This window comes from Pinus tabuliformis, chromosome 7, assembly GCF_031772625.1.
Source record: "Pinus tabuliformis cultivar Carrire ecotype Pingquan chromosome 7, CPIR1, whole genome shotgun sequence".
Classification (NCBI taxonomy): domain Eukaryota; kingdom Viridiplantae; phylum Streptophyta; class Pinopsida; order Pinales; family Pinaceae; genus Pinus; species Pinus tabuliformis.
Window position 1 is genome coordinate 925,229,678 of NC_142293.1, and position 25,133 is coordinate 925,254,810.

General features: G+C 36.7%; 1 protein-coding gene across 5 annotated transcripts in view; it reads right to left on the bottom strand.

Annotated features, from left to right (window-relative positions):
* LOC149250676 (pentatricopeptide repeat-containing protein At2g30780-like) overlaps positions 1 to 6,675 on the bottom strand; it is a 29,732-nt gene extending 23,057 nt beyond the window's left edge. The window contains exons 1-4 of one of the 5 annotated variants that reach the window (XM_089459179.1): positions 5,615 to 6,675; positions 4,058 to 5,402; positions 3,840 to 3,936; positions 3,568 to 3,711 (exon numbers count right to left, since the gene is read on the bottom strand). In XM_089459179.1, the coding sequence (XP_089315305.1) occupies positions 4,239 to 5,402; positions 5,615 to 6,238 (1,788 nt within the window). In that variant the 5' untranslated portion in view covers positions 6,239 to 6,675 and the 3' untranslated portion in view covers positions 3,568 to 3,711; positions 3,840 to 3,936; positions 4,058 to 4,238. Of the gene's footprint in view, positions 1 to 3,567; positions 5,403 to 5,614 lie in introns of all 5 variants that reach the window. The other 4 variants (XM_089459180.1, XM_089459178.1, XM_089459177.1 and 1 more) reach the window with 4 other exon arrangements.
* Positions 6,676 to 25,133: the final 18,458 nt, after the last annotated feature.

Genomic DNA, 25,133 nt, shown 5'->3' on the forward strand with positions numbered 1-25,133 from the left:
TTGTTGATGTTCCCATTTCTAGTAGCATTGAATCAATGATGAGTTTCATGAGTGATCATGTTGATTAGTGATTTGTAGTTTTAATGTCTAATTTTGATGTTGCTACTACCACTACTACTTAGGTTGCAGAGGAGTCTTAGTAGTCCTCAAACTCTGAGCCAAACTATTTATGTAGCTCATGTTGATGATCCCATGTCTAGTAATGGTGATGAGTTTGATCATGATGAGGAGTGATCATATTGATCACTGATATGTAGACTTGTAGTAGGTCAGTGCCCCCATAGCTTGTAGCATTGTTTTTGGACTCTATAGACCATTTAGAGCTTCATTGATTATGTATTTTGTTGCTAATGTGTATTGCACTTAGTGCCATTTTGATATATCCACGTTTACATGGTATATAAATTAGCAAACTTTGCATATTTTGTCTCTATGGGTTCTCATAAACCTGGAGCTCAAAAACCACACCCTTGCTTCCCAACAAAAATTAATAAAAATAATAATAATAACATAGAATTTTTATTTTTATTATTTTAGTTTGAAGTTATTTTTATTTTAACATAGGGTTATTTTTATTTTTATTTTATTCTGACTGAGTCAAAATGTTTACAGGACATTACAACATCTCTAACATACTAGGGTTGGAGAGCGTCTCTCGAAGCAATTACTATTGAATGAAAACTATGTTTCAAAAAATATTTATTCTTTATAAAGAACACATACATGCATATACATATGCCCGTAATGAACCTAAGTCCCTATTTCAAACACTATCACCCCCATCCCCAGTTGTTCCCGTCCCCCCTCGAACACGCATATCCTAGTAACATAGGCTTTCAAAAAACATGCTGAAAAAATCCCTTGGAACTAATTTCCCTTATGTTAACTTCATACCCTGTGCATGAACTGATGTTTTATCAATGTTTGGCTAATCACTCTTTTAGACTTCTTACTTTTCCTTTTGGTTGCATTTTATTTTATTCAGTGTAACATATGTTTTTCACAAAGTTGGGTTATTTAAGTATAATTGCAAGGAAATAATGATGATAAGAGTGGGAATATTGTAAGAAGTTAAGAACCCTAAACAACAATTCAAATTAATCCTCCAAGCAAGCTGTAGATTTAGTACGACTAGGACTTTCTCTCGTGTTCCCTCCCATTATCAATCCTCTACAGTTCTCATTACCAAATAACCCCCTCCCCCCCCCCTCTCTCTCTCTCACACACACACCACTTAAAACCCAACAATTGCATACATGTGATAGTCTTTACAGAAGCAGATATGCTTAATGACATTGAGGATGGCAATAGGAAAGGTCAAAGATATGGATTAATCAAATGGTTAGCCTGGGTTTCCAGATCATCATATTTCTTATTCATGATTGTATGCCCTCTTAACTCTTCATAGCATATCCCCTCTCAAGACTTGTGAAAATCTCTATTTAGGGTCCCCCTTGAGTACTTTGTAATTTTTGAAATCAATCAAGTCACTAAAGGATTGCTAGGGTTTGAATAATTCAACCCTATCCATCTTTTAGTCCATCTTGAACTTATGAAAAGCCTTAGGTGAGCCCAGTAGTTGGGCACTAGTCACTTCTCGTCAAACAAAATCACATCTTCATCCTTTCTTTTTGTTTTGTGTAGATCTGGAAATTTTTGTTAGTTGAAAATTTGGATGTTGGTTCAAATTTATTTATCTTTTAGGTGATTTTATAACAGCACTTAAGGTAATTTCAGATCTGGAATCTAAGGGGATTAATATTCATAAGGAATATCTCACAAACTCTCATTTTATCTCACTAAAATACCAGAAATTAGATCTGTACTTAGTTGTTGAGAATTAACTTGATTAACAAGTATAAATTATTCAAAGTTGATTCAAGAAAATAGTCACCACTTCTTGCCTTCGGAACCCTAGTTTCTATTGGGGAAGCCCCCTTTGTGTTGGATAATCCAACCTAAAGTGAGAGTTGTTGAGGTGACAGTGACAACTCTTCCAAGTTACACTTGGGATTCAGCCTTGTGAAGGCTTTGCACTAAGGGGTGCAAGCTTAGGTGATAACAAGGTAAAATGCAAGTCCTAGGGTAATTTGGTGGAATAGATACCCCTCAAACCTGGTGTCTAAGCTGAAAAAAGTCTGTGTCTGAAGAAAGTCCCGGGAAAACAAGCGTGTCAATTCGTGTGATTGTGTTTTTATCTGTGTTTATATTCTGCTGCTTATCAGTTAAGAAACTCTGTATGTTGGTGAAAGCAAATTTGGTTTCAGTATTGGTTGCCTTGTTTTCAGTGATTCATTAAGTAGTTGCAGAGTTTTATGCAAAATTAACAAAAAATATTTAATTTCTCTGCAACAATATTGGCACAGCAAAAGGCATTTTGAAATGCAAACCACAAAAGCTTCCATTACAAGACAGGTGAAGAAGTAAAAATCACACCCAACGAAATAGACATTGGGGTATAATGCAAAGCTTTCAGACAAAACGGCAACAGAATTAATGGCATGCCAACACCTGCAATAATATAAAGGCAGCATGCAAAAAGATTCATTTAAGCATACAGAGCTGCCCTTCCAATTAATAAACTAATTCTAACTTGATTGCACCAGGTGCAGAAACTTCGACCAATTCCTTCATGTCTTTGTTTTTCTGTAGATTCCTGTACGCCATTGGCCTGAGGAACTGGATTTGGCCTCTGCCCACTATCAGTTTGTTTCAATAATCCTTCCAATACAGGAAATGATGAACAATCTAATTGCCAATGGACAAGTGTAGAAGAAGTCGCCTGGTAGTTTACTAGGGAGTCAATTCCTTTTCTGCCAGTGACTCTCCATGATAGCGTCATTTATTCATCTCTCCTCTGAAAAAACTACTGTGAAATATGAAAAGAATCTCCAAGCAGTAGCATTACTTTCATCACCTCATGGATTCAATCATTTCCAAAATGCAGATCCCAAACCAACCAGCTTCTTCCATACACCCCTCTGGGATTGCATGGCTTCTACTCTATGCACAGATGAGGATTCCACAGATTCTACTCTTAGCACAGATGGAAGATGCATCCAGTCTATTGGATCATCGGCCAGGTAAAAAAAAAAATATGGCAGCTTATGGTGCAAGAAGAAGCCGATGTCATAACAGCCTGGTAACTCAAAGGAGCACCCCTGGGCCCTTTCTCCACCCGGAGGCACAGTGAACCAATATGCTAATGCAACAAGCCTACATATAAGAACCGAGTACCCCTGGGGGAATATTATGGCCATTTTATACAGAAAACACACCCACCACAGTGAAATTAAGTAGCACAAAGCGAAAAGTGATAATCCGTGGGTATAGACAGAGTTTGCACCAGTAGCACAACTATACTCCCATCCTTATAAGCTAGTACAATGAGTGCTGGAGAAACCATGCTATGACATATAAATTTTGTGCATCTGTAATAAAGCAATTGAGAAGAGCGCTCCCAAAATTTCCCCAGTTTGAGTCTGATGATTTTTCAATGAATATATGTCTCACTATATTTATTATCAATGAGCATGACAAAGAAGAGAAATGGCTAAGTAAACTTACCACAACAACTACCAATATCAAGCAGATTGAGGCAGGGAGTACTATTCTCATGATATCTTCTCTCAGTAACGGAAGTTCATGCTTTCTCATTGTCCTTCCTCAGCACCCAGCAAGAATGAGGTCCCATCTCTATAATTTTTCAATCTGCATGAAAAGGGTAAAATACGTCCACAGTCCAAGTAAAACCAAACTTCAAAATGAATGTTACAAGGTAAAAGGAAGCACAACCAATGAAGTTAAAACATAATCCATTGATAGTATGGCGTAGTTACTCTCTGATAAAGGATCAAGTAAAAAATGCTATTCCACATGACTATCAAACCATGGACGTACTGCATCCCTTAATGCAGTAATTCAACCAATCTGATCCTGAAAGACAACGGCTACATGTGATCCTGGATATCTTTCTATGACCCGCAATAGATAATTCTCGAGAAGTTCCTTCATGCATTGTAAGATTGCACCCTGTGCAATATCAGTATGAACATACCTTGTCCTTTGTGCAACTCCACTGACTGTCCAGATTGCTTGTGCATATTGAAAATTTTCATGTAATCAGGAAACATGTGCATGCTACCTACATCGTGTCTCCATCAACATTGGCATGCAATATGTATTCCATGTCTGTCTCTCAATTTTCATTGGTTCTTATCATGAGAATTCCATTACCTTTAAATTAGACTCTCTTCTGGCAATGAAGCAAACACTTGCTGCCAAAATATTTGTGAATCCTCGGGTAAGGGAAACCCAGCCTCGTCCATTCTTTTGAGAGTCCATTTTATCTCATCTTCCTTCCCAAACTTCATGTATGCTTTATACAAAATCAGAAAGGTCTTCTTAGTAGGGCGAAAATGAGAGGATTTCATTTCCTCCAAAACATTTTCCATTTGATTTAACCGATTTTGATAACCGTACATCACCATCCTTGCATGATACAAAGAACGGCATAGCTTCCATCCAGCTGCTTTTGCTTGCTTCCCAAAACCTTCAAGCCTCTCTATTGCATCATGTCTGAAATAAGTAGATGCGACAGAACGAGCCACACCTACTGTTGTAATAGTTGATTTACGCTCCAATGCTCTACTTATGGAATCTTCCATCCTTTTGACAGAGTCTGCATGTGCATAGGCTCTAATTAATATTACATCTAACCAAGGCCTATAATCTTCTTCAGGTATAAACTGAATTAGATTCTCTATTTTTCTCATTTTATCTGTATCGGTACTCTTAGAATATGCACAGATCATGGCTCGAATTATGGGCACCTCCTTCTGACTTATTTGTTCACCCAAACAGTTAAAAGCATCCTCCATTTTCTTCATTTGTCCTGAATGTGCATAGCCTCTCGTCAGTAAAGAATAAGTGAACTTATTTGGCTTTACAGAGCTTGCTTCCATGTTTTTGAAAGTCCTCTCCATTTCATCCCACATCCAAGCAGTGACATAACCAGCAATGAGAGTGTTGTAAGTATGGACAGTGGGAGTGAGCCCTGCATCCTTAATTGCTTGATTAACCATTTCCATATGGTCCACAAGCATCGAACGCCCAAATGTAGACAAGAGTATATTATAGGTTACAATAGTCGGGATACAGTTTGCATCCCTCTTCATGTCTTCAAATAATAACAGCGCCTTCTTAGTAAGACCATTGCAAATATAACAAGTCATTAAAGCATTGTACACTGAAGTCGCCCTGTTAATACCTCTAGACTGGACCTCTGCAAACAACTCAACAGCTAAATCAATATTCTTTACTCTTCCGGCAAGAACAATCGATTTGGAGTACTCCTCTGGATATATTGACATGTCAGATTGTCTCCTTTTCCAATTGAATACCTAAAAGAAAGTAACGTCAGACAGTAAAGACCTTCAGGGTCAAAAAATGTGAGTTTTATGATTGCAATTCTTATGCTCATGCAAAGATGTCAAGATAATCACTGAATTGTCATTTTCAGAAATTACCTATCTCAGGAGATTGTAAGTTTTCTAGTTAATAAAAGAAATCTTGCCAATGAAAAGAGTACTGAAAAGGGAAAGAGAATAAGCACCTCTAAAGCTAGTTGAGGGTTTGATTCTAAACTATTCAGCAGATGGAGGAATGTCCTGCTCATGGGAACATTAAACATGGAAGCTTCCTGATCTAAAACCTGTTTGATTTCTTCGGGGCCAGAAGCACTTATCACTGCATCCCGAATCATCTTCACAGCAACTTCTCCTTTAACTATCTCATCTTCGAGATCTAAGCTTTCGTTTTGGTGACATCGTTCTCCATCTGGGTCCTCCGTCGAATTCGACTGCAATGATGCATCATCATCGTGCTCAACCAGATGGACCCTACAACTTTGATTGTCAAGGGGTTTGTCATCATCAGGTTTGTGGCAACTTTGATTGTCAGGGGGTTTGTCATCATCAGGTTTGTGTTTGCAGGTGGTGCAATACTTGAAGGACTTGGTATATTGATAAAAATCGCTAACAGCAAGCGAGGGGGCCATTATAACTGACCTGTTTATGTAAATGCCCTTCTCTATAAAAGCAGTTAAAGAATGTGCTCTGGGTGAAATAGGGTGCATATTCCCATGGCTGAAGTACTGTGCCCTCTTCTTCGCCTGGAACGCATAAAATCTCAAAATCAACTTCCAACCGCTTCCAAAACCCCCGGCGGCCATGGTCATGGCCACGAATAGCCCCTAACCCTGTTTTTTTCAAATCCCTCAACTTCTGTGTATATTAGATAGATATTCGTGATCAGCTACCACTGACACGGAGATTGAAACTCAACATTCAATATTGGATCAGGCTATTATTTAATATTTATGCCTATTTTGCCGCCCTGGTTGGTTTCTGCATTCCTTGGCTGGAAAATTTTCAAACAAAACAAACATACTAAACAGCATACATGCCTGTACCATTTGATTTCATTTTCACGTCCAGCAGATTCATGGCACGGAAGGCTTAATGCAATTGGATTGAATGCATTTGCCTTGGACGGCGAATGATAATGGCAATGGCGTAAATGGGTCGATGACCGTACAATTATTTCACGAAGCCCTAACGCCTCAAGCGCGTTGGGCTCTATTTTTCCTTTGGTGTGCATGCCATCGAGTGGAATTTTATATGAAAACGATAGTGAACCTCCTTGGATTTACTTTATTTTCTTTTCTTGAGTGGTTAGCGGACGTTGTTTTTTATTTTATGGGGGTTATTTTCCACCTTATGATTTGTTTTTAATTCAACTATATTTCAATGTGTGTATTAAAAATAATTCAAATTAAAATAAAAATCACTTTGCTAAAAGTGTCGTAGGTGGGGTGGTTAATTGGATGCGGAGTATGCTTTAAAATATTTGTGTTGGGTTAAGGCTGATAGATATTTAGTATGATTGAAATTTTGTTTTTTTACAAATTATCAACAGGTAATTTTAGGTGGTGTGGTTTTTTTGAATAATCAACCTACATTTACAGATAATAGCCACTAGTAATTGTTCCACTATTGGTTTTTACAACTGAATTATGATAAATTTTCCTATAAGGTAATTAATGATTAGTTAAATTATTTTAAAAGTTTATTTTAAAAACATAATTTATTTTGATTTTGGGATTTTACTCTTTAACTTTCAAGCTCCTGAGTGAGTAGAACATTTAATTTATTTTGGATTTGGAGTTTTACATTTTAGTTTTCATGTTTGTGGGTAAGGAGTTTAATTTTATATACATTGAAAAATCTTATGTTATAGATGAAATTGTAGATGTAGTAGTGGTTTTTGACAATGGATAAGGTGAAAAATGTAAGTTTTTTATATTTATTAACACATAGATTGCGGATATAATTGGTAGGTTTTTTGAATTGTTGATTTTGTTATTGTATTTAGAAAGAATGATTGTGGTGGTGCTTCTACTAATTACAAGTATGGGACAAATATCCTTGCAGCCTTTGTCATTGAAAATGAATAATAAAATTTAAATGTTACCACCATAGCAAATCATAAGCAAATGTTCGATGGCAAGGTTTGGATATAAAATATGATATAAGTATTAATGAGTTACGCTTTGCCCACCTTTGGTATGTAAATGATGATTGGATTGTATATATATATATATATATATATATATATATATATATATATATATATATTGTGCAATTCATGGTTGGTGTTTTGTGTTATTAAAGTTGACATTTGCATGGATGACTATTAAATAGACATCAACTAAATAGTGTAGTCGATGGTGTGGTTAATGGTTTGTTTAGTCACCTTAGGGTTCTAGAAGTTTCCTTTTCTCCAGCTACTCACCCAAGAACATTTTGTTAAGTATTTTGTGGTTTTGCACTCTAACTTTGGAGTTTGTGGGTGAGGAGTTAGATTCTCCCTAGATTGGAAAATGTTGTGTTGTGGAGGAAATCGCAAGTGCAATGCTAGTTGCAACGAGTCAACAATATCTTATTGAATTAATACAATATGATTATCAATAAATTAGTTTGGCTCTCAATGAAAATAATTTAAATTTGAGGTATGAGTAGAGGAGATGATTGAGGTGCCATTTTTCACAAACATGACTTTTGACAATAGGTAAGTGAAAAAATGCAATATTTTCATGTCTATCATCACCCAAATTATTAATGTTGGGTTCAATGGATCCCTAATTTATAGATCTTTTAAATCAGTAAGTATTTTAAAGATTACAGTATTGTAGAAATAGATAATGGCTATGGTTGTACTTCTACAAGTTGCAAATATGGAGACCATTGTATATGCAACCCTTGCAATTGAAATATACCACAATAGAGAACCATCCAAAAATGTTTAGTGATGAGATTTGGATAAGAAATATGAAATAGTTTAATAATCCATGCCGCAACTCTTTGTATGCTAGAGGTGGTGTGTGAATGATGAACACTGGAGTTTTATATATATATATATATAACTTTTTCATATATGGAGTTTAATACTAGAGCTTTTTTCATATATGATTTTGTTTGACTTGTGATTCATAGTTGGTTTTTTGTATCATTATATTTGGTGTTTGCATGGATAGTTATTGAATAAATTGTGCCCTTTTATTATGATATTGTTGGTAGCATCTAGCTTGTAACCTCTTGGATTACATTAATTTTGTTTTTAAATTTCACTTACCATGCATATTAGAGCCAATTGAACGATTGTTTCAATGTGTTATGTCATGCTTATAAAACTGAGGTTCAAATACAGATTTTAAATATTGGTCTTATGTTGTTGCAATTTATATAGTTAGCAAGAATGTTGAAGAATTCATGCCTCATCATGCAAAAGGCATATGGAGTCAACTAGTTTACGATATATTATTTTAAGTGGACTCTATGGCTTATAGGAATCTCTTCAAACGATAAGATATTTATGATGTCAAGATGCACTCTATTACAAGGATTTTATCCCTTTTTCAGTGGTCTATCAACCTCAGTGGAAGAGAATCTATCTTTGCATTCAGTTAAGTGAATATTATTAGTCTAGGAGGAAAATGGTGGTGAGTATAATTTTTAGAAATGACCATCAATGATGTCATATAATGAATTGTCTTTCACACTTTTGCCATTTAAGCTTTGAACTAAACTTTTAATTACATCAATTTTGCATTTAGGCTTTGTTTTATGCTTTTAATTGTGTCCCTTTCTAATTGCTTAAATGTGTAATTTCCATATCAAAAATATTATATGCTAGATGTGACATGCATCCTAAATTTGTCTCTAATTTAACTAAAGTTGGGGCCCACTATGTTTGTTTTGTCCATAACTAGCAAACTAGGAGATTGCGCCTAGGTCAAGGTTTCATTGAGGTCTTTGCTCTAGTCGTCGCAGGTTTTTTCTTTTGGTGATCAATTCTTGCCCTCACAAATATATTCATGATGCAATCACCTCATGACAATCTCCACCTTCGAGCTTGATTCTTGGTTATTCATTGTGCACACTGACGTCTTTTCCCAAGCACTTTTCCTCAAGGGTTCTGACTTATTTATGCCCCGGTTTTGATTGCTTTCTATCGGCTACCTGTTTATGGCACTTCTCTAGGTTACAAGTGTCTTTCTTATTTATCCCAAGCTCATTGATCATTTGTGTGGATTTAATGTCTATGGTAATGCTCAATCTGATGGCTCGGTGGACGATGAATTGTTAGATTATGGGCTAGATACCTCATGCTCCAAACCTATCTTCTAACCTGCAATGAATTGATTGCTACAAAAAATGCTCCATCTAATCCACCATGCATAGATATTTCCAATCTAGCAACATCTCATTCTGCTAAAGAGGTTGTGGAAGTTGTTAACTTGCCCAATTCTTCGCCACCTATAGAGGCATCCATATATACTCCTGAGACCAAGATCCTTGGTTCATGCTTTGATTTTCGAGCCTTACCAAAACATCAGTTAAATATTGCAAGGAAAAATTGAAGATGGTGGTTGATGAGCCTCATTATTGAGTAATTATATGGGCCTTAATTGGCCTTAATTCACCTCCTAGCTTAGTCAAACCAACTATTCTCACAACTTATTGCATACTTTTGATTATATTTTGTTTATGAAATGAGTTAGAGTTGGATATTTGGCTTTGTGGTCTAATGTGCATGTAATGCAGGAATAAAGGGGTAAAAGCAAGGAAAAGCGTAGGTATAAAGGATAAAAGCAAATAACTATGGCAAAGACCTTGGTAAAGACTCAAATGAAACAAGGGAGAGTAATTATAGGAGGTCAATCCTGCTCATTTACTACCCCTCCATTCGAATATTCCTCCATCAACTCAAAGTGCAAACAGCCACATCATGGGGACTAAAAGACAGCCAAGCAAGTGAAAAGGACAGAAAACAGTTTATTTTGAGTTGGGAGCCAAACCACCCTAATTTGGAAGGAAGTTGTTGGAGACTTCATATATATAAGTAGAGAGGCTTAGGACCTTAAAGGATTGGGACTTCATTTGTAAAACTCTATTTTATTTCTGAACTGCAAAGACTTGTGAATTTGCTCTGTAATCCATGGTTTCTATGATAAAGATGAGTTATGTTTAAGCCATCTCTGAGTTAAAATTCGAGGGCTGAAGCTCTTGGGTTAGGGCCCGACCCAAGCAGCCACAACTCCTCTTTACTATACTGTTATGCTAGCATAGAATTATGTTCTGTTTATTTGTTTAAGTAGTTTCATGGTTTGCTGATTCATTTGCTTCAGTAGTTTCATGGTTTGCTAATGCATTTTCTCAAGAAGTTTCTAGTTCTAATTCATTTGATTAAGCATCTTTCTGGTTCTGTTCATTTATTTGAATAGTTTCTTGTTTCTGTTCATCTGTTACAGTAGCTACATTTGTTGTAGTTTACCTTCATTTGTGTTTTTAATTCATAGGTTAGTTAGAGGAAAAGATTACTATCAGGTTGTGCGCAGGTGTCTCGGCCTCATCTCCTCCCTCTGGGACCATGACTTGAGGCAGAGAGCCTCTAGCGACCCTAAAAACACAGTCTTTGGTTCTCGCATGGGTTATGGAGTTCGTTGTTTTAAATGTAGTTAGTTGTTTACCCACACTGGTTTTTTCTGTCATTTTCCTTTAAAAATTGCCTCCAGCACATTCCTCATACATCGCTTCCTCGTCGTCCGATCACCAACAAACCTTCACAATCATCGTTTGATTCACTCCTTTCTCCAACCGTTGCTCTGCGTGGAATCCACCACTTACTTTATGAACTTTAACTCCCCACCATCGATCTGCCTTGCCTGATCCGACGGTTGTCGCTTCACCCAATCGCCAACTAGCTTGGCCAATCTCCATCATTAATTAGCCCCGCCTGATCCAACGGCTATCACGCCATATCGCATGGATTTCTGTCCGACCGTTATCCACCCGAGAGCACGCGAAATGGGTGGTTTCCCTGTGCTATTTATCGCTCGGGGAAACTAATCACGTAAAATTTGAGAAAACCACTTACAACTTTGAGGGCGTGCGATAAATAGCTTACCACCCTCTAAACCCGCTCCACCATTTCCACACGTTCTTTTGCCTGCGATCTAATCTCCGTCGTCCATTTGCCGACTAGCCTCATCCGTCCATCTCTTGCCCTCACCCATGCGATTAAATCTCAACCATTCATCTCCTTTACTCCTTGTTCACCTACCTACCTACGTAACCTCCTGTGATCAAATCCCCATCGTTCATTTACCTTCCACCCAACTGATCCAATGGTTCTTACACACTGTTGCTCCCTCACGTCCTCCTCTCACTGATTTTGACCTCCAACTGTTTTTTCCACCTAAAACCCGATTTAGCCTAAGTTCCTTTGTTATGCCTTAGTCTTGATTTAATGTTTTTACTTCTGCAACGTAGATAATTAGCATTAGGTTAATGTTAAATTAGCAATTATGCTTAACATAGTTGTTTGATTGATTAGTTAAGTTATGGTGTAAGTTTGTCATTTCATGTTGTTTTCTTCATTACTGCAGTAGAAGTAGCTCTCTCTTAGACTAAGGTTTGCTCTCCTTCCATCAAAGAATTAAGCTTCTTCTGACTCTATAGAAGTTTGGCTTGGAACCCCTAGGGTCTCTTCCAGATAAACAATGACAATAGGCAGGACCTTCACTTCTACTTGTGCATATAGCACTGTCACCTCCAAGTTTGTACAAACCCTGGGTTGATAAGTAAAGATGGTAGCCCTGGGAGTTGCAACATTATTATTGTCATACCTAGGCTCATCACTTTTTGGCACCGTTGCTGGAAAGGTGTCTAAGTGGAAGTAATTACTTCTTTCTTCTATTTCTAGTCTCCAAACTTTCTTTTCTTCTACTTCTAGTCTTCAACTTTCTTCCATTAGTTTATTTCTGCAAAACTAGTCTAGTTTCTTTCTTTCTTTCAGTTGTCATTATCTATTTCCTTTCCATTCTGCAAGTACTTTCTGGCTTTAACAAAATCTTACAAAAAACCAACCCAAAAACATTTCCTTTCATGCCTCGTAGGATTAGGGATAATTCAGGAAAATTCTTGTCAAATACCCCCACTGCATCCAACATACAACCTTCTCTCTTCTTCAGTGATGGTGAATTGGAAGACCCTTTAGGTGAGCAAACTTACCTATTTGAGGAACCTACAGAAGAAGAAGAAGAAGAGGAAGAACCCATTCCTACTGAACCAATGGCTGGAAACCAAAATGACAGGAGAGATAGAGAGAGAATTGAGAGTGCCTTCCCCATCAGGGAAACCAATGGGGACACTAAGATGAAGAATATAAGCCCCTCTACTCTACCTCATTTCCATGGCCTAACCATAGAGGACCTTGACACTTTCCTATTTGAATTTGTTGTTATATGTCGAACCTATGACTATACAAATGATGAGCAAAAGTTAAAACTATTCCCATCTACCCTCAAGGATGCAGCATTGCGTTGGTTCATGGGTTTACCTGGAGATAGCATCACAACTTGGGCTCAGATGCAACAGGATTTTAACAACAAATATAGGGACTACTGTAGGTCAAAAGACACTAAAGAAGAGATTTTCAGGATGACCATAGGCCAGGATGAATCCCTGGAAGACCATGAAGAAGGATTCCAGCTTAGTTACAAAAGGGCCAGGTGCACACTTGACCCTAAGTCATTAAAGTTGGTCTTGCTTAGAGGAGTAAGCGAAGATCTTCTAGATACCTTACATGTGATAGCAAGAGGAGATGTCTACCAATTACCCTATGAGGAAATTAAGACTATCTTTAGAAACCATTCTAAGACAGCCAGGAAAAAGGGTAGGGGTAGTCAACCTATGGCCAGTACATCATCCTCTAACTTATCCATCAAAGGTGAAATCGGAAATATGCTGGAAGATTTCAAAAGTGACATGATGCAAACCCTTGCCTTGCAATTGGACACCATGAACATCAAAAGGAAGCAAGAGGAAATAGAGAGAGCCCTAGCCATTTTTTGTCCTAGATGCACTAGGAGGCATCCTAGGAATGAATGTCCATTAAACTGAATTCAGATTTGCTCAATCTGTGAAGAAAACCACTCCACAGACAAGTGCCCTTATTTACCTGGACTCAAAGAGGTATATCAAGGAGTTGAAGGGGTCACTAAGCAACTTTGCTACATCAACCAAATGAGACCTCCTGGGCCTAGACCATACCAACAGGGTATGCAAGGGCCATCCCATGCATACTACAACCCCAACCAAGCCACAACTATACCTTCTTAGGGACCCCCTGCTCATCCTTCCTGGTATACACCCCCTCCTTGGTCCTATGCATCTCAGTATCAATCCCAGCCAGCCAGCCAGTCATTTCAACCTTATGTTCAGCCACAACATCAGTGGAATGCCCCACCCCAGGGGTGGAGGCCCCAATTCAACAATGTTCCAGCCCTATTGCCTCCACCACCTGCACAACCACAACTCTTGCACTCTACTCCACCCAAGCAACCCTAGATGCCTGCCCAACCAAACCCGAACCCAAACAATACGCAAGCTCAATAAGCATACAGTGGAGAGACACCATACCCAGCTTATGCTATAGAAATCCAGGAGATCAACCTAAGATCAGGGAGAATTCTCCTTGGTAACCAACCTCCATCTCCACATAGGGAGGTTGAGGAAGAAAGAGAGGAAAGCAACCTTAAAGTAAATCCACCCTTTCCTCAAAGATTAGCCCAACCACTCCAACCTACCCCAGAAGAAACTGAACTTCTGGGAGAATTGAAAAATCTATGTGTAAAAATCCCCCTTCTCCAAGCCATCAAAGATGTTCCCATTTACAACAAGTTAATTAAGGAGAAGTGCTTCAAGCATCCAAGAAGAAGAAAAAGGGATGCCCCTACCATTAATTTCATTGGGCAGTTGTCTGACTTAATGCTGGGGCAGGTGATATGTCCAAAATATTTGGACCCTGGAAGCCCTGTAGTAGATGTACACATCAATGGCACCATTGTCCCACACACTCTAATTGATCTGGGGGTTGCCATTAATGTGATGACTAAGGACACCATGCTCAAACTCAACCTCCAAGGGTCATTGAGAAAGACCACAACAGTGCTGCAACTTGCAGACCGTTCCCCAGTCACCCCTGAGGGAAATGTGGAGGATGTGATGGTCTCCATTGATTCCTGGGAATACTTTGTAGATTTCCTAGTTCTATAGCCTAAGGCTAAGCTTATTGGTTACCCTCTCATCTTGGGAGGCCATGGTTAGCCACAACTGACGCTTACATTAGCTGCAGAGCTGGGAATATGAGCATCAAGAATGGGCATATGTCCAAACAATTAGTCCTATACCCTCTTGCTCAACCTTCTCTAGAGCATGATTTACCTTTATGGTTAGAGGAGGAGGAAGAAGATGGGGATTATTCTGCCCAATTTTATACTTTGGAAGCAATCATAGGATGAGGATAGCAAGATGAGGATGATTTAATTGAACACCTGCGCCAAAATCCAACTCTTAGTTCCCTGCCATTAGAAAAAGAAGTAAAGGAAACATTGAACAATCATCAAATTGACTTATGCTTGGATGATTCCAACCCACTCGGAGTCAAAACCATAGAATTTGGCCCTGGGAAAACCTTGAAGATTAATCCATCTCTTTCTACTTTAGAAGAGGAACAACTATGCAAATTGTTGAAAGAGAACCTAAAAGCCTTCACTTGGAGCTATAAGGAAATGAAGGGAGTACAACCCTTAGTGTGTACTCACCACATATACATCAAGGAAGGCTGCAAGCCAATTAGTCAACCACAAAGGAGAATGAATCAGCCCTTAAAGACATCGTCAAAGAAGAACTGCAAAAACTGTTAGATGCAGGTTTCATTTACCCTATCTCTGACAGTGAGTGGGTCTCTCCTTTAGTGTTAGTTCCCAAGAAGAATGGTAAGTGGAGGATTTGTGTCGACTACAGGGAGTTGAACAAAGCCACAAAGAAGGATCATTTTCCCCTACCCTTCATTGACCAAGTGCTAGATGGCCTAGCAGGGAAGAAGTTCTTTTCTTTCCTAGATGGATTCAATGGGTACAACCAAATCCAAATTTGCTCAAAATACTAGGATAAAACCACATTCACCTATCCTTGGGGTACTTTTGCCTATAGGGTCCTTCCTTTTGTCTTATTCAATGCTCCTGCCACTTTACAGAGAGCAGTCTTGAGTATTTTTGTTGAGTTAGTACATGATGTTGTAGAGATCTATATGGATTATTTTACACCTTACAGTTGTGATTTTGAAGAGACCCTAACTAACCTAGGCAAAGTATTACGCAAATGCATTAAAATGAATCTGTCTCTCAGTCTAGAAAAATGTGAATTCTTAATGACTGAAGGGACTGTGCTAGGTCATTCCATATCTCAGTAAGGACTGCAGGTGGACCCAAACAAAATAGCCATCATCCAAAGGGTCCCACCTCCACAAAAGCAGAGAGATGTTAGGAGTTTCTTAGGGTTAGCTGGATACTACAGAAGGTTCATAAAGGACTTCAACAAATTGGCCTCTCCTTTGTTCGGATTGTTGGCCAAAGATTCTGAATTTATATGGTCAGAAAGCTGTCAAGAGGCCCTAGACATTCTAAAGGGTAAATTAATCACTGCACCAATCCTGAGAGCCCCAAACTGGGCCCTCCATTTTCATATCCATGATTATGCCTCAAATATATCCATAGGATCAGCCTTAGGTCAGGTAGAGGATAAATTGCCTTATGCCATCTATTTTACCAGTAAAAACGTGTCAAAGGCTGAGTTAAATTATACTGTGACCGAAAAGGAACTCCTCGCTGTTGTGCATTCATCGAACAAGTTTAGGCATTATATTATAGGCTATCAAACATTTGTGCATATTGATCATGCTGCAATTAAATATTTAATGAACAAACCAGATATAAATGCTAGAATCATAAGATGGTTACTTTTATTACAACAGTTTGATCTAACTATTGTCGATAAGCCCGGTAAGGAAAATGTTGTTGTTGGCTTGCTATCTAGGATGAATCTACCTGCAGGTGAAGAAGGAATGGTGGATGATCAGTTACTAGACGAGCATTTGTTTGCTATCTTGGTCCTCTCCCCATGGTTTGTTGATATAGCAAACTATTTGGTATTAGCACAATTCCCACCAAACCTGCCCTCCAGAGAAAACAACAAGATGGAAAAGTGACCCCTTCACCTGGATTGGGGGCAATCTGTTCAAACTTAGCCCAGATCAAATCTTGAGAAGATGTGTAAGGGAAGAGGAAGTCTTTGACATCCTTCTAACCTATCATGATGGGCCTTGTGGATGTAATTTTGCAGCAAAAAAGACAACATTCAAAGTGTTGCAAGCAGGCTATTATTGGCCTACTCTTCATCAGGATGTGAAGAAGTACATTAGTCAGTGTGATCGATGCCAGAGGATGGGAAAGCCTACTCCAAGAGATGAAATGCCCCTACAACCTCATGTGATTTTTGAGCCATTTGACAAATGGGGCATGGACTTCATTGGGCCTATTAACCCCCCTTCAAAGCAAAAACAACACATCATTATGTGCACTGATCATTTCAATAAGTGGGCTGAAACCAAGGCAATTAAGGCAACAACAGAAGAAAAGGTGGCTGAGTTCCTAAGGGATATATTCTACAAATTTGGGTACCCTCGAGAGCTAGTCACAGACCAAGGCAGCCTGTTTACCTCCAGCATGATTGAAGAACTGCTCAGCCATCACATAATCAAGCATAGGACCTCCACTCCTTATCATCCACAAGCTAATGGGCAGGTGAAGGTGACTAATAGGGCACTAGAGAACATCTTAACCAAGGTAGTAAGCAATAACAGAAAGGACTGGGCAAAGAGACTAGTTGAGGCCACCTGGGCCTATAATACAACATGGAATACCACCACTAGATTTACACCCTATGAGCTGGTGTTGGGTCGTGAATACGATCACTTTTTAACACTTATTTCATCCATTTTTTACTCTTCTTTGTCATGTCATTTATTATAATTTATTATATAAATCCATTTTACAATGATTTATGCTTTTATGGATAAATATTATTTATTCTCCTTTATTTCTAATAAATTGATGATTATGCATGATTTTATCAATGATAGTTTTAATAAATTGGTTGTAACATTATTCACCGTTTTTAGCCTCTAATACAATTTCCAGATTGATGATTTGATCATTAAATATTCCAATTCAGAAAGTCGCTGGAATAAGAAGTGACAATTTTGCGGTTGAGATTCTAGGAAAATGAAAAAGAACCTGGAAAATCCGAAACATGGGTTTTGTCTAGAACGGACCAAATTAACTTTACCAAAGAATGGTTTGCCAAAATTTGGCTTGTATTGAGAGAAACACAAGGTTCTTTGAGCACGATTTTCTTAGATTTGTTGTTTGGCCATTTCCCAAATCTCAGCTGCAAAGCCAAATTTGCCTTGCTCTTGTTGAAAGATAGATGGAAATATATTTTCTTGTTGATCAATTGGTTATGAAAAATCAAATTTTGTAATATAAATCATGTTGTAATTATCTCTGTTGTAACTACTCTCTAATCTCTCTCTATTTAAATGAAAACAGAGATCAGAGATGGGGGGAGAATTGAGGATTCAGAATTGGAGATTCAAGAATGATGATGGATTATTCATGATAGGATAGAATAGGAGGAAAAGGAGATTGTTGTATTACCATTGTAATTCTCAAGCTTCTGCTGATGTAATGATTTCACAATTTGATGATTAATATATGATTTGGGAGTTGCTGTTCATTCGCCTTATATGAAGTAGCCCAGCAGTATCCGCTAGCGGCTAAGGGCCCAACCTCTGGTGGATTATGTTGCTGCTGTGTCTTATATCTTTACAATTTCTGCCATGTGATGGTTTGATTTAATTCTTATTCCTTTGAATTGCATTACTTTACAGTTTCATGTTTTTACAGCGTGCTGTTACAGTGTTTTATGAAATTGTTTTATTGCACAAGTTGAGATTGAATCGCATGGCTGTTCTTTTCCATCATAACAGAGATTATTATCCTCTCCAACATATATTGTTATGCTGTTCATTTCAAATGTAAAGCTTCGCTATTCATTTCAAACTTTGATATTCATTATAGATTGTTGGTTATTCGATTCCATTAATTAGAGTTTGTTGTTCAGATTTATTAGATAGGATTTGTTGTTTAATTCCTTTAATTATAATTTGCTGCCTATTTATTTTGCTGTTGATTTCTGATTAATTGCAAAGAGTTTGCTTTTAAAGAGTTTTCCTAATTTACTTTCAATTGCAGCTTTAGTTCAATTTCTATTTCCTTTTAATTGTTTTAAAGCAGGGCTGTCAACTGTAGAGAACATTGGTTATTGCTTCCTCATTCCCAGATTGATTGTCTTGTTCCAGTTTGATTTCAATTGCATCAATCTCTAGAGGAATGGGTTATTGCTACCATATCCTCGATTGATGGTTGTTTGAGTAAATGATTTAGTTTAGAACATTTCAGTTTCTTGTTGTTCCAATTAGATTTTGTTTACAACATTCATTTACTTTTGAATTTTAAGCACTTTACTGCAAAAAATTACTCTTGAGTCAATAGTCGCCTCAGACTGAGTACACTCTTGAAATAAAAAGTCATCCCTGGTTTGACAATTAATGTGAAGATAATTAGGAGTTAAAAAGACACATTTTTATCGCTCAACATTTTGGCGCCGTTACTAGAGGCATTATTTCTAAAATGGTTCCACTGGAAATACTCTTATATATAAACATATTCAATTCTCAAAGAAGAGTAGGATAGTGGAGAAAATAAAATAAAATAAGGACATAAATAAATTCATTTTGTTTTTTTGTAAAAATATATGTTTCTTTGTTGCAACACGCTATGAAAATCAACGTCGTTGATTTTTTTTTTTTCAATTCATTTGTGTATCTAGATGATTTATAATAAAAATAATAGCTCTACAAACGCTCATATTCATTTTTATCACCAATTTGAAAAAATGATTGAATATCATTTTTTTTAGCTTGCGGGCTTGATGAAATTTTTGAAAAAACAGTCGGGACAGTCATGTTTTGAGGGACCAAAATGAAATATTTTAAAAATTTGTTTCTACAATAAGTAGCCCTTGATGTCTACTTTCCAACCCAATTTGAATCACTCAATTTGGATTTGAAACGAAAAAGTTAGAACTGAAACATTGACAGGGTGTTTAGCGGGCAGCTCAGGAATAGAGTTGGGATATTCAGTTTTTGGAGGCATAAATGACCATATTTTTAAAACCTGTTTTTATGGTAGATTCCCCTATTAATTTAGTTTACAAGGTAATTGGAATCACTCATTTTCGATATCGTATGGGGAAGTTATGATCAAAATACTGACTGTCTATCGTAAATTAACACTCTTAAAACTCTGTTTTTCCGGTTGTTCCTTAGAGCATTTGACCTATCAATTCTTCTTGTCTTCAAAACCTATTTATATTGGAGATAAATAAATGAATCTACTTTCATTTCCAATTTCAATCATTCAAATCCGACATCAAACGAAGAATCTATGCCTAAAACATTCACTGTTGTTCTAAGTGGGGTAATCGAAAATGACTATGTTATGCAGGTTGTTATAACTAAAATTGACATAACATATCATTGAATTTTCAAAACTTGTTTCTATTGGAGATACACCTTTGAATCAGCTCTCATCTAGCTTTGGAATCACTCAATTTGGACGAAAAACAAAGAAGTTGTGATTACAACACTGCTAGTTAGTATGGTCGATCACTGCTCTCCCGCAGGTGACAAATAAATTTTACTTTGTTATTTTCTCCATGGATTTGTTCTACAGGGTAACTACTTGTTAGTTTTTTGCATAATTCTTGGATTAGGGGAGCTCGCGCACCTTTCTTTCACATGATTTAATGTTTTATTGCAGGTAGATACTTGTTTTTTGCAGGTCCTAAGAGAAAAAGAAGGTCGATTTATGGATGAGTGATTTTTGAAAGAAATTTCAATGAAGCAAATGAATTTCATCCAACTCATTACCCAACAGATTCATAATAGAAGAAATGAAGAATTGATTTCCATTTGAAGATTCATGTCTTGCCACTGCTGCCAAAACATTTTTCAAAGAGATCATTTTTTTTTACATAATATCATAGCTGTTGTAACTTAATTTATTTACATACTGTATTTTAAATAAAATGTTGTTTCTTTTCTGATCTCTCTTATATTTTGTGTTTCAGGTGTTGCTTTATTTAAACTGTAACCCATCCTCAGCATCAATACAGTGAACAACTAATTCATTCTTTGCGTGCTTGCATTTTATGATTGTGCATTTTGTTGTTCCTTTTCAAAAGAACAACAATTCTGCACTTTCACTTTGTTGTTCCTTTTTAAAAGAACAACATTTCTGCACTTTCACGTTTTGTTGTTTATTTTTAAAGGAACAACACTTCTGCACTTTCATGTTTTGTTGTTCCTTTCCGAATGGAACAACACTTCTGCACTTTCATGTTTTGCTGTTCCTTTCCGAATGGAACAACACTTCTGCACTTTCATGTTTTTGTTGTTCATTTCCGAATGGAACAACATTTCTACACTTTCACGTTTTGTTGTTCCTTTTCGAAAAGAACAACACTTCTGCACTCTCACGTTTTTGTTGTTCCTTTCCAAAATGAGCAACACTTCAGCACTTTCACATTTTTGTTGTTCATTTTCAAAGGAACAATATTTTCGCATTTCTTGTTGTTCTCTTAGCATTTTTTTGTTGTTCCCTAACACTTTTTCATGTGTATTTTTGTTTTTTGGTGTGCATTTCCTTTGTTGTTCCCTACACAGAACACCATTTTTTGAGTGTTTTTGCTATTCCTTCAAAAGAGTAACACTTTGGGAGTGTTTTTGCTATTCCTTCAAAAGAGTAACACTTTGGGAGTATTTTTGAGAGCAACCCTTTCTTCCTCTTATGGGATTATTCCTAGTTCATTTCAACCACATTTTACTGATTCTCTTTCATGCATGAAGTACACTACTTTTATGAGGACAAGAATTATGGATTCTTTTGAAGCGAGTTAATATCATTCACGTTATGATCTTTAACAGGACAACTCTTTGATGATAGATTATTTTCAAAAGGGACACAATTTTTTATATACTACTTTACTGCATTGTTTTCTGTTGAACATGATATTGATTGATCATCTTAATACCATGCTTGTTCCACCTTTCCTAGTTATAATCTTCTATGTCTGTAATAAATGAGATTATGGGTATATTTTTTCTATTGACATGTTCAACTTCTTCCACCATTCCTACTCTTAAGGAGTACTGAGCCTCCCTCTTTTTATCATAAAATGTGTAATAACAACAAAATTTTGTTCGCAGATGGAGGATAGGGGGTCTCATTACGAGCCAGCCTACCATGTTCATAAGGTTGTAACAAAGTGACATTCCCATTATGGCCACCACACCAAGGTTATGATCCATTGGATAGCCAAATTATCCTTGGAACAGGAGGTCTCATCACGAGCCGACCTGATCACTTTTGCTACATCCCAGTAAATGGCAGTGTGGTTATTTGGTTACCATGCCAGCACACTGATCTCTTCTGTAGAACAACACTGGAACTTTCCATTTATAAATTGAGGATCCTAGTTCATATGGCTTAAAAAGCAACCCTGCCGAGGCTATGGACGCCGACTGGCAGCAGAGGCTCTGCTTATGGTATTGAAGTTATATCTTATCGTCAATTATTACTATAATACCCTTTCCTTATTTTTTCTTTTTATCAGAGAAGTTATTTCCTTAATTTTCTTTGTTTTTCCTTTACGCATGAGAAATTATTTTCAGATCAATCGCATTATTTTCAGCTAGAATACCATCAGTAAAGCATAGTTTTGACATATTGTTGTTCTTTTTCTTTTTTCACATAACTTATCATCAATCCAAAGCGTCCTATCTTTTACTCATAACTATCTTTACACACTCTGCTCTCATTATCACCATAACTCTCGCCGTCCCATCCTTGATATGTGTACTCTGCTTCATTCATTGTCGTATTGTTCATTCCCTTGCCTTGCCATCAGCACAACACCTCTCATATGCTTTATGGTCATGGAATCCCTTTTCCAACTTGAGGGGGAAATGTATGCGTTATGGGATAGCATGCGATATGATTACTGCACTCTGCCATAACTTGTTGATTTTACAAATTTGCATGTATACAAAAGTTTTTCTGATTGAAATTTTTGCATGTATCATAATTTATTGCTATTCAAAATTAACACTGTGGATTCAAGAACATTATATGCAAAATAGTGATTTGTTTACAGGAGAACAACAAGTATGGGGGGCAGAACCCTATTCACAGCGTGACCACACTATTGCAACTAACAGAAGAGGCTCGAGCAACTCGCAAACGTGAACAATTCTTTAGACATCATGTGCTTGCCTGGAATCAACCTTTTGCATCACTTTTAGCACCAACTCTGCCTACATCAACTTCAACAACTACCAGTACATATATGTCATTCCACATTTTTCTTTTTGGAGGTAAAACTTGAGGTAAAATAGCATAATTTTCTGATTTATTACGAATTTAGGAGAATGTAATGAAATCCATTTTGAGCATTATTTATCATCCTTCATTCCATATATTTACCACTTCCCCTTTTTCAGTGGCATATCATCTTTCAATTTGGGGGAGTGTTGCTTTCATTCATTTCTTTCTTATGACCATGTCATTCATATTCTTTATCATCCATTGCTATTCTTATTCCTTTTGAACACCTCCCTTATTCCATGTTGTTTTACACCAGGCATAGAATTCAACAAATGGTAGCGTCCACCTCAATTTGTTTTCTAGCATTGCATGAGGGCATGCTAATTCTTCAGAGAGGGGGAGGAATTGCTACGCATGATGGATGTTTTCTACTTTATTTCTCATTTAAAGCATACAATTTCAGTGCAGAAATTGATTTCCACATATTTTTTGAGATTTATGGAAAACACAGACGTATCATTAAAATACAAAAACTCAGATAGTTTCAAGTTAAATTGATTCATAAAATTTCAGAAATCATGCACTCTCATCTACAACCATTTTGTTTATATCTCATGATCTGTGCATCAAAACGATCTAATTTTTGGATCATAGAAGCATTGATATATTAGAAATATACTTACAACATTTCAACAAAATCTGGTTTGTAGTTTTTGGGAAAATGGTTAATGAAGTTTGCTGTTACTTATATCATATTTTGTTGAAACTTCATATAATTGAACGTCAATGTAAAAATTGTTATGTCTTCATCAAGATTGCTAAAAGTGAATATTCATTAATTAAGGAAACATTCATTTGTTCTATCCATTTCATGACCTGGGATGAACAAATTTATTTTTATTGCTTGGTTAACACATGGGTTTTGTCTTTGAGTTGCATGAGAACATGCAATATATTCAGTTTTTGTTGCATGAGGACATGCAATATATTTAGTGTGGGGGTATGTTGGGCCGTAAATACAATCACTTTTTAACACTTATTTCATCCATTTTTACTATTCTTTATCATGTCATTTATTATAATTTATTATATAAATCCATTTTACAATGATTTATGCTTTTATGGATAAATATTATTTATTCTCCTTTATTTCTAATAAATTGATGATTACGCATGATTTTATCAATGATAGTTTTAATAAATTGGTTGTAACATTATTCACCATTTTTAGCCTCCAATACAATTTCCAGATTGAAGATTTGATCATTAAATATTCCAACTCAGAAATTCGCTGGAATAAGAAGTGACAGTTTTGCAGTTGAGATTCTAGGCAAATGAAGAAGAATCTGGAAAATCCGGAACATGGGTTTTGTCCAAAACGGATCAAATTAACTTTGTTTAAGAACGGTTTGCCCAAATTCGGCTTGTATTGAGAGAAACATAGGGTTCTTTGAGCATGATTTTCTCAGATTTACTATGTGGCCGTTTCCCAAATATCAGCTGCAAAGCCAAATTCACTTTGCTCTTGTTGAAAGATAGATGGAAATATATTTTCTTCTTGATCAATTGGTTAGAAACAATCAAATTTTGTAATAGAAATCATGTTGTAATTATCTTTGTTGTAACTGCTCTCTAATCTCTCTCTATTTAAATGAAAACAGAGATCAGAGATGGGGGGAGAATTGAGGATTCAGAATTGGAGATTCAAGAAAGACGATGGATTATTCATGATAGGATAGAATAGGAGGAAAAGGAGATTGTTGCATTACCATTGTAATTCTCAAGCTTTGGTGATGTAATGATTTCACAATTTGATGATTAATATATGATTTGGGAGTTGTTGTTCATTCGCCTTATATGAAGTAGCCCAACAGCATCCGCTGGCGGCTAAGGGCCCAGCCTCTGGTGGATTACGCTGCTGCTGTGTATTATATCTTTACAATTTCTGCCATGTGATGGTTTGATTTAATTCTTATTCCTTTGAATTGCATTACTTTATAGTTTCATGTTTTTACAGCGTGCTGTTACAGTATTTTATGAAATTGTTTTATTGCACAAGTTGAGATTGAATCGTGTGGCTGTTCTTTTCCATCATAACAGAGATTATTATCCTCTCCAACATATATTTTTATGTTGTTCATTTCAAATGTAAAGCTTC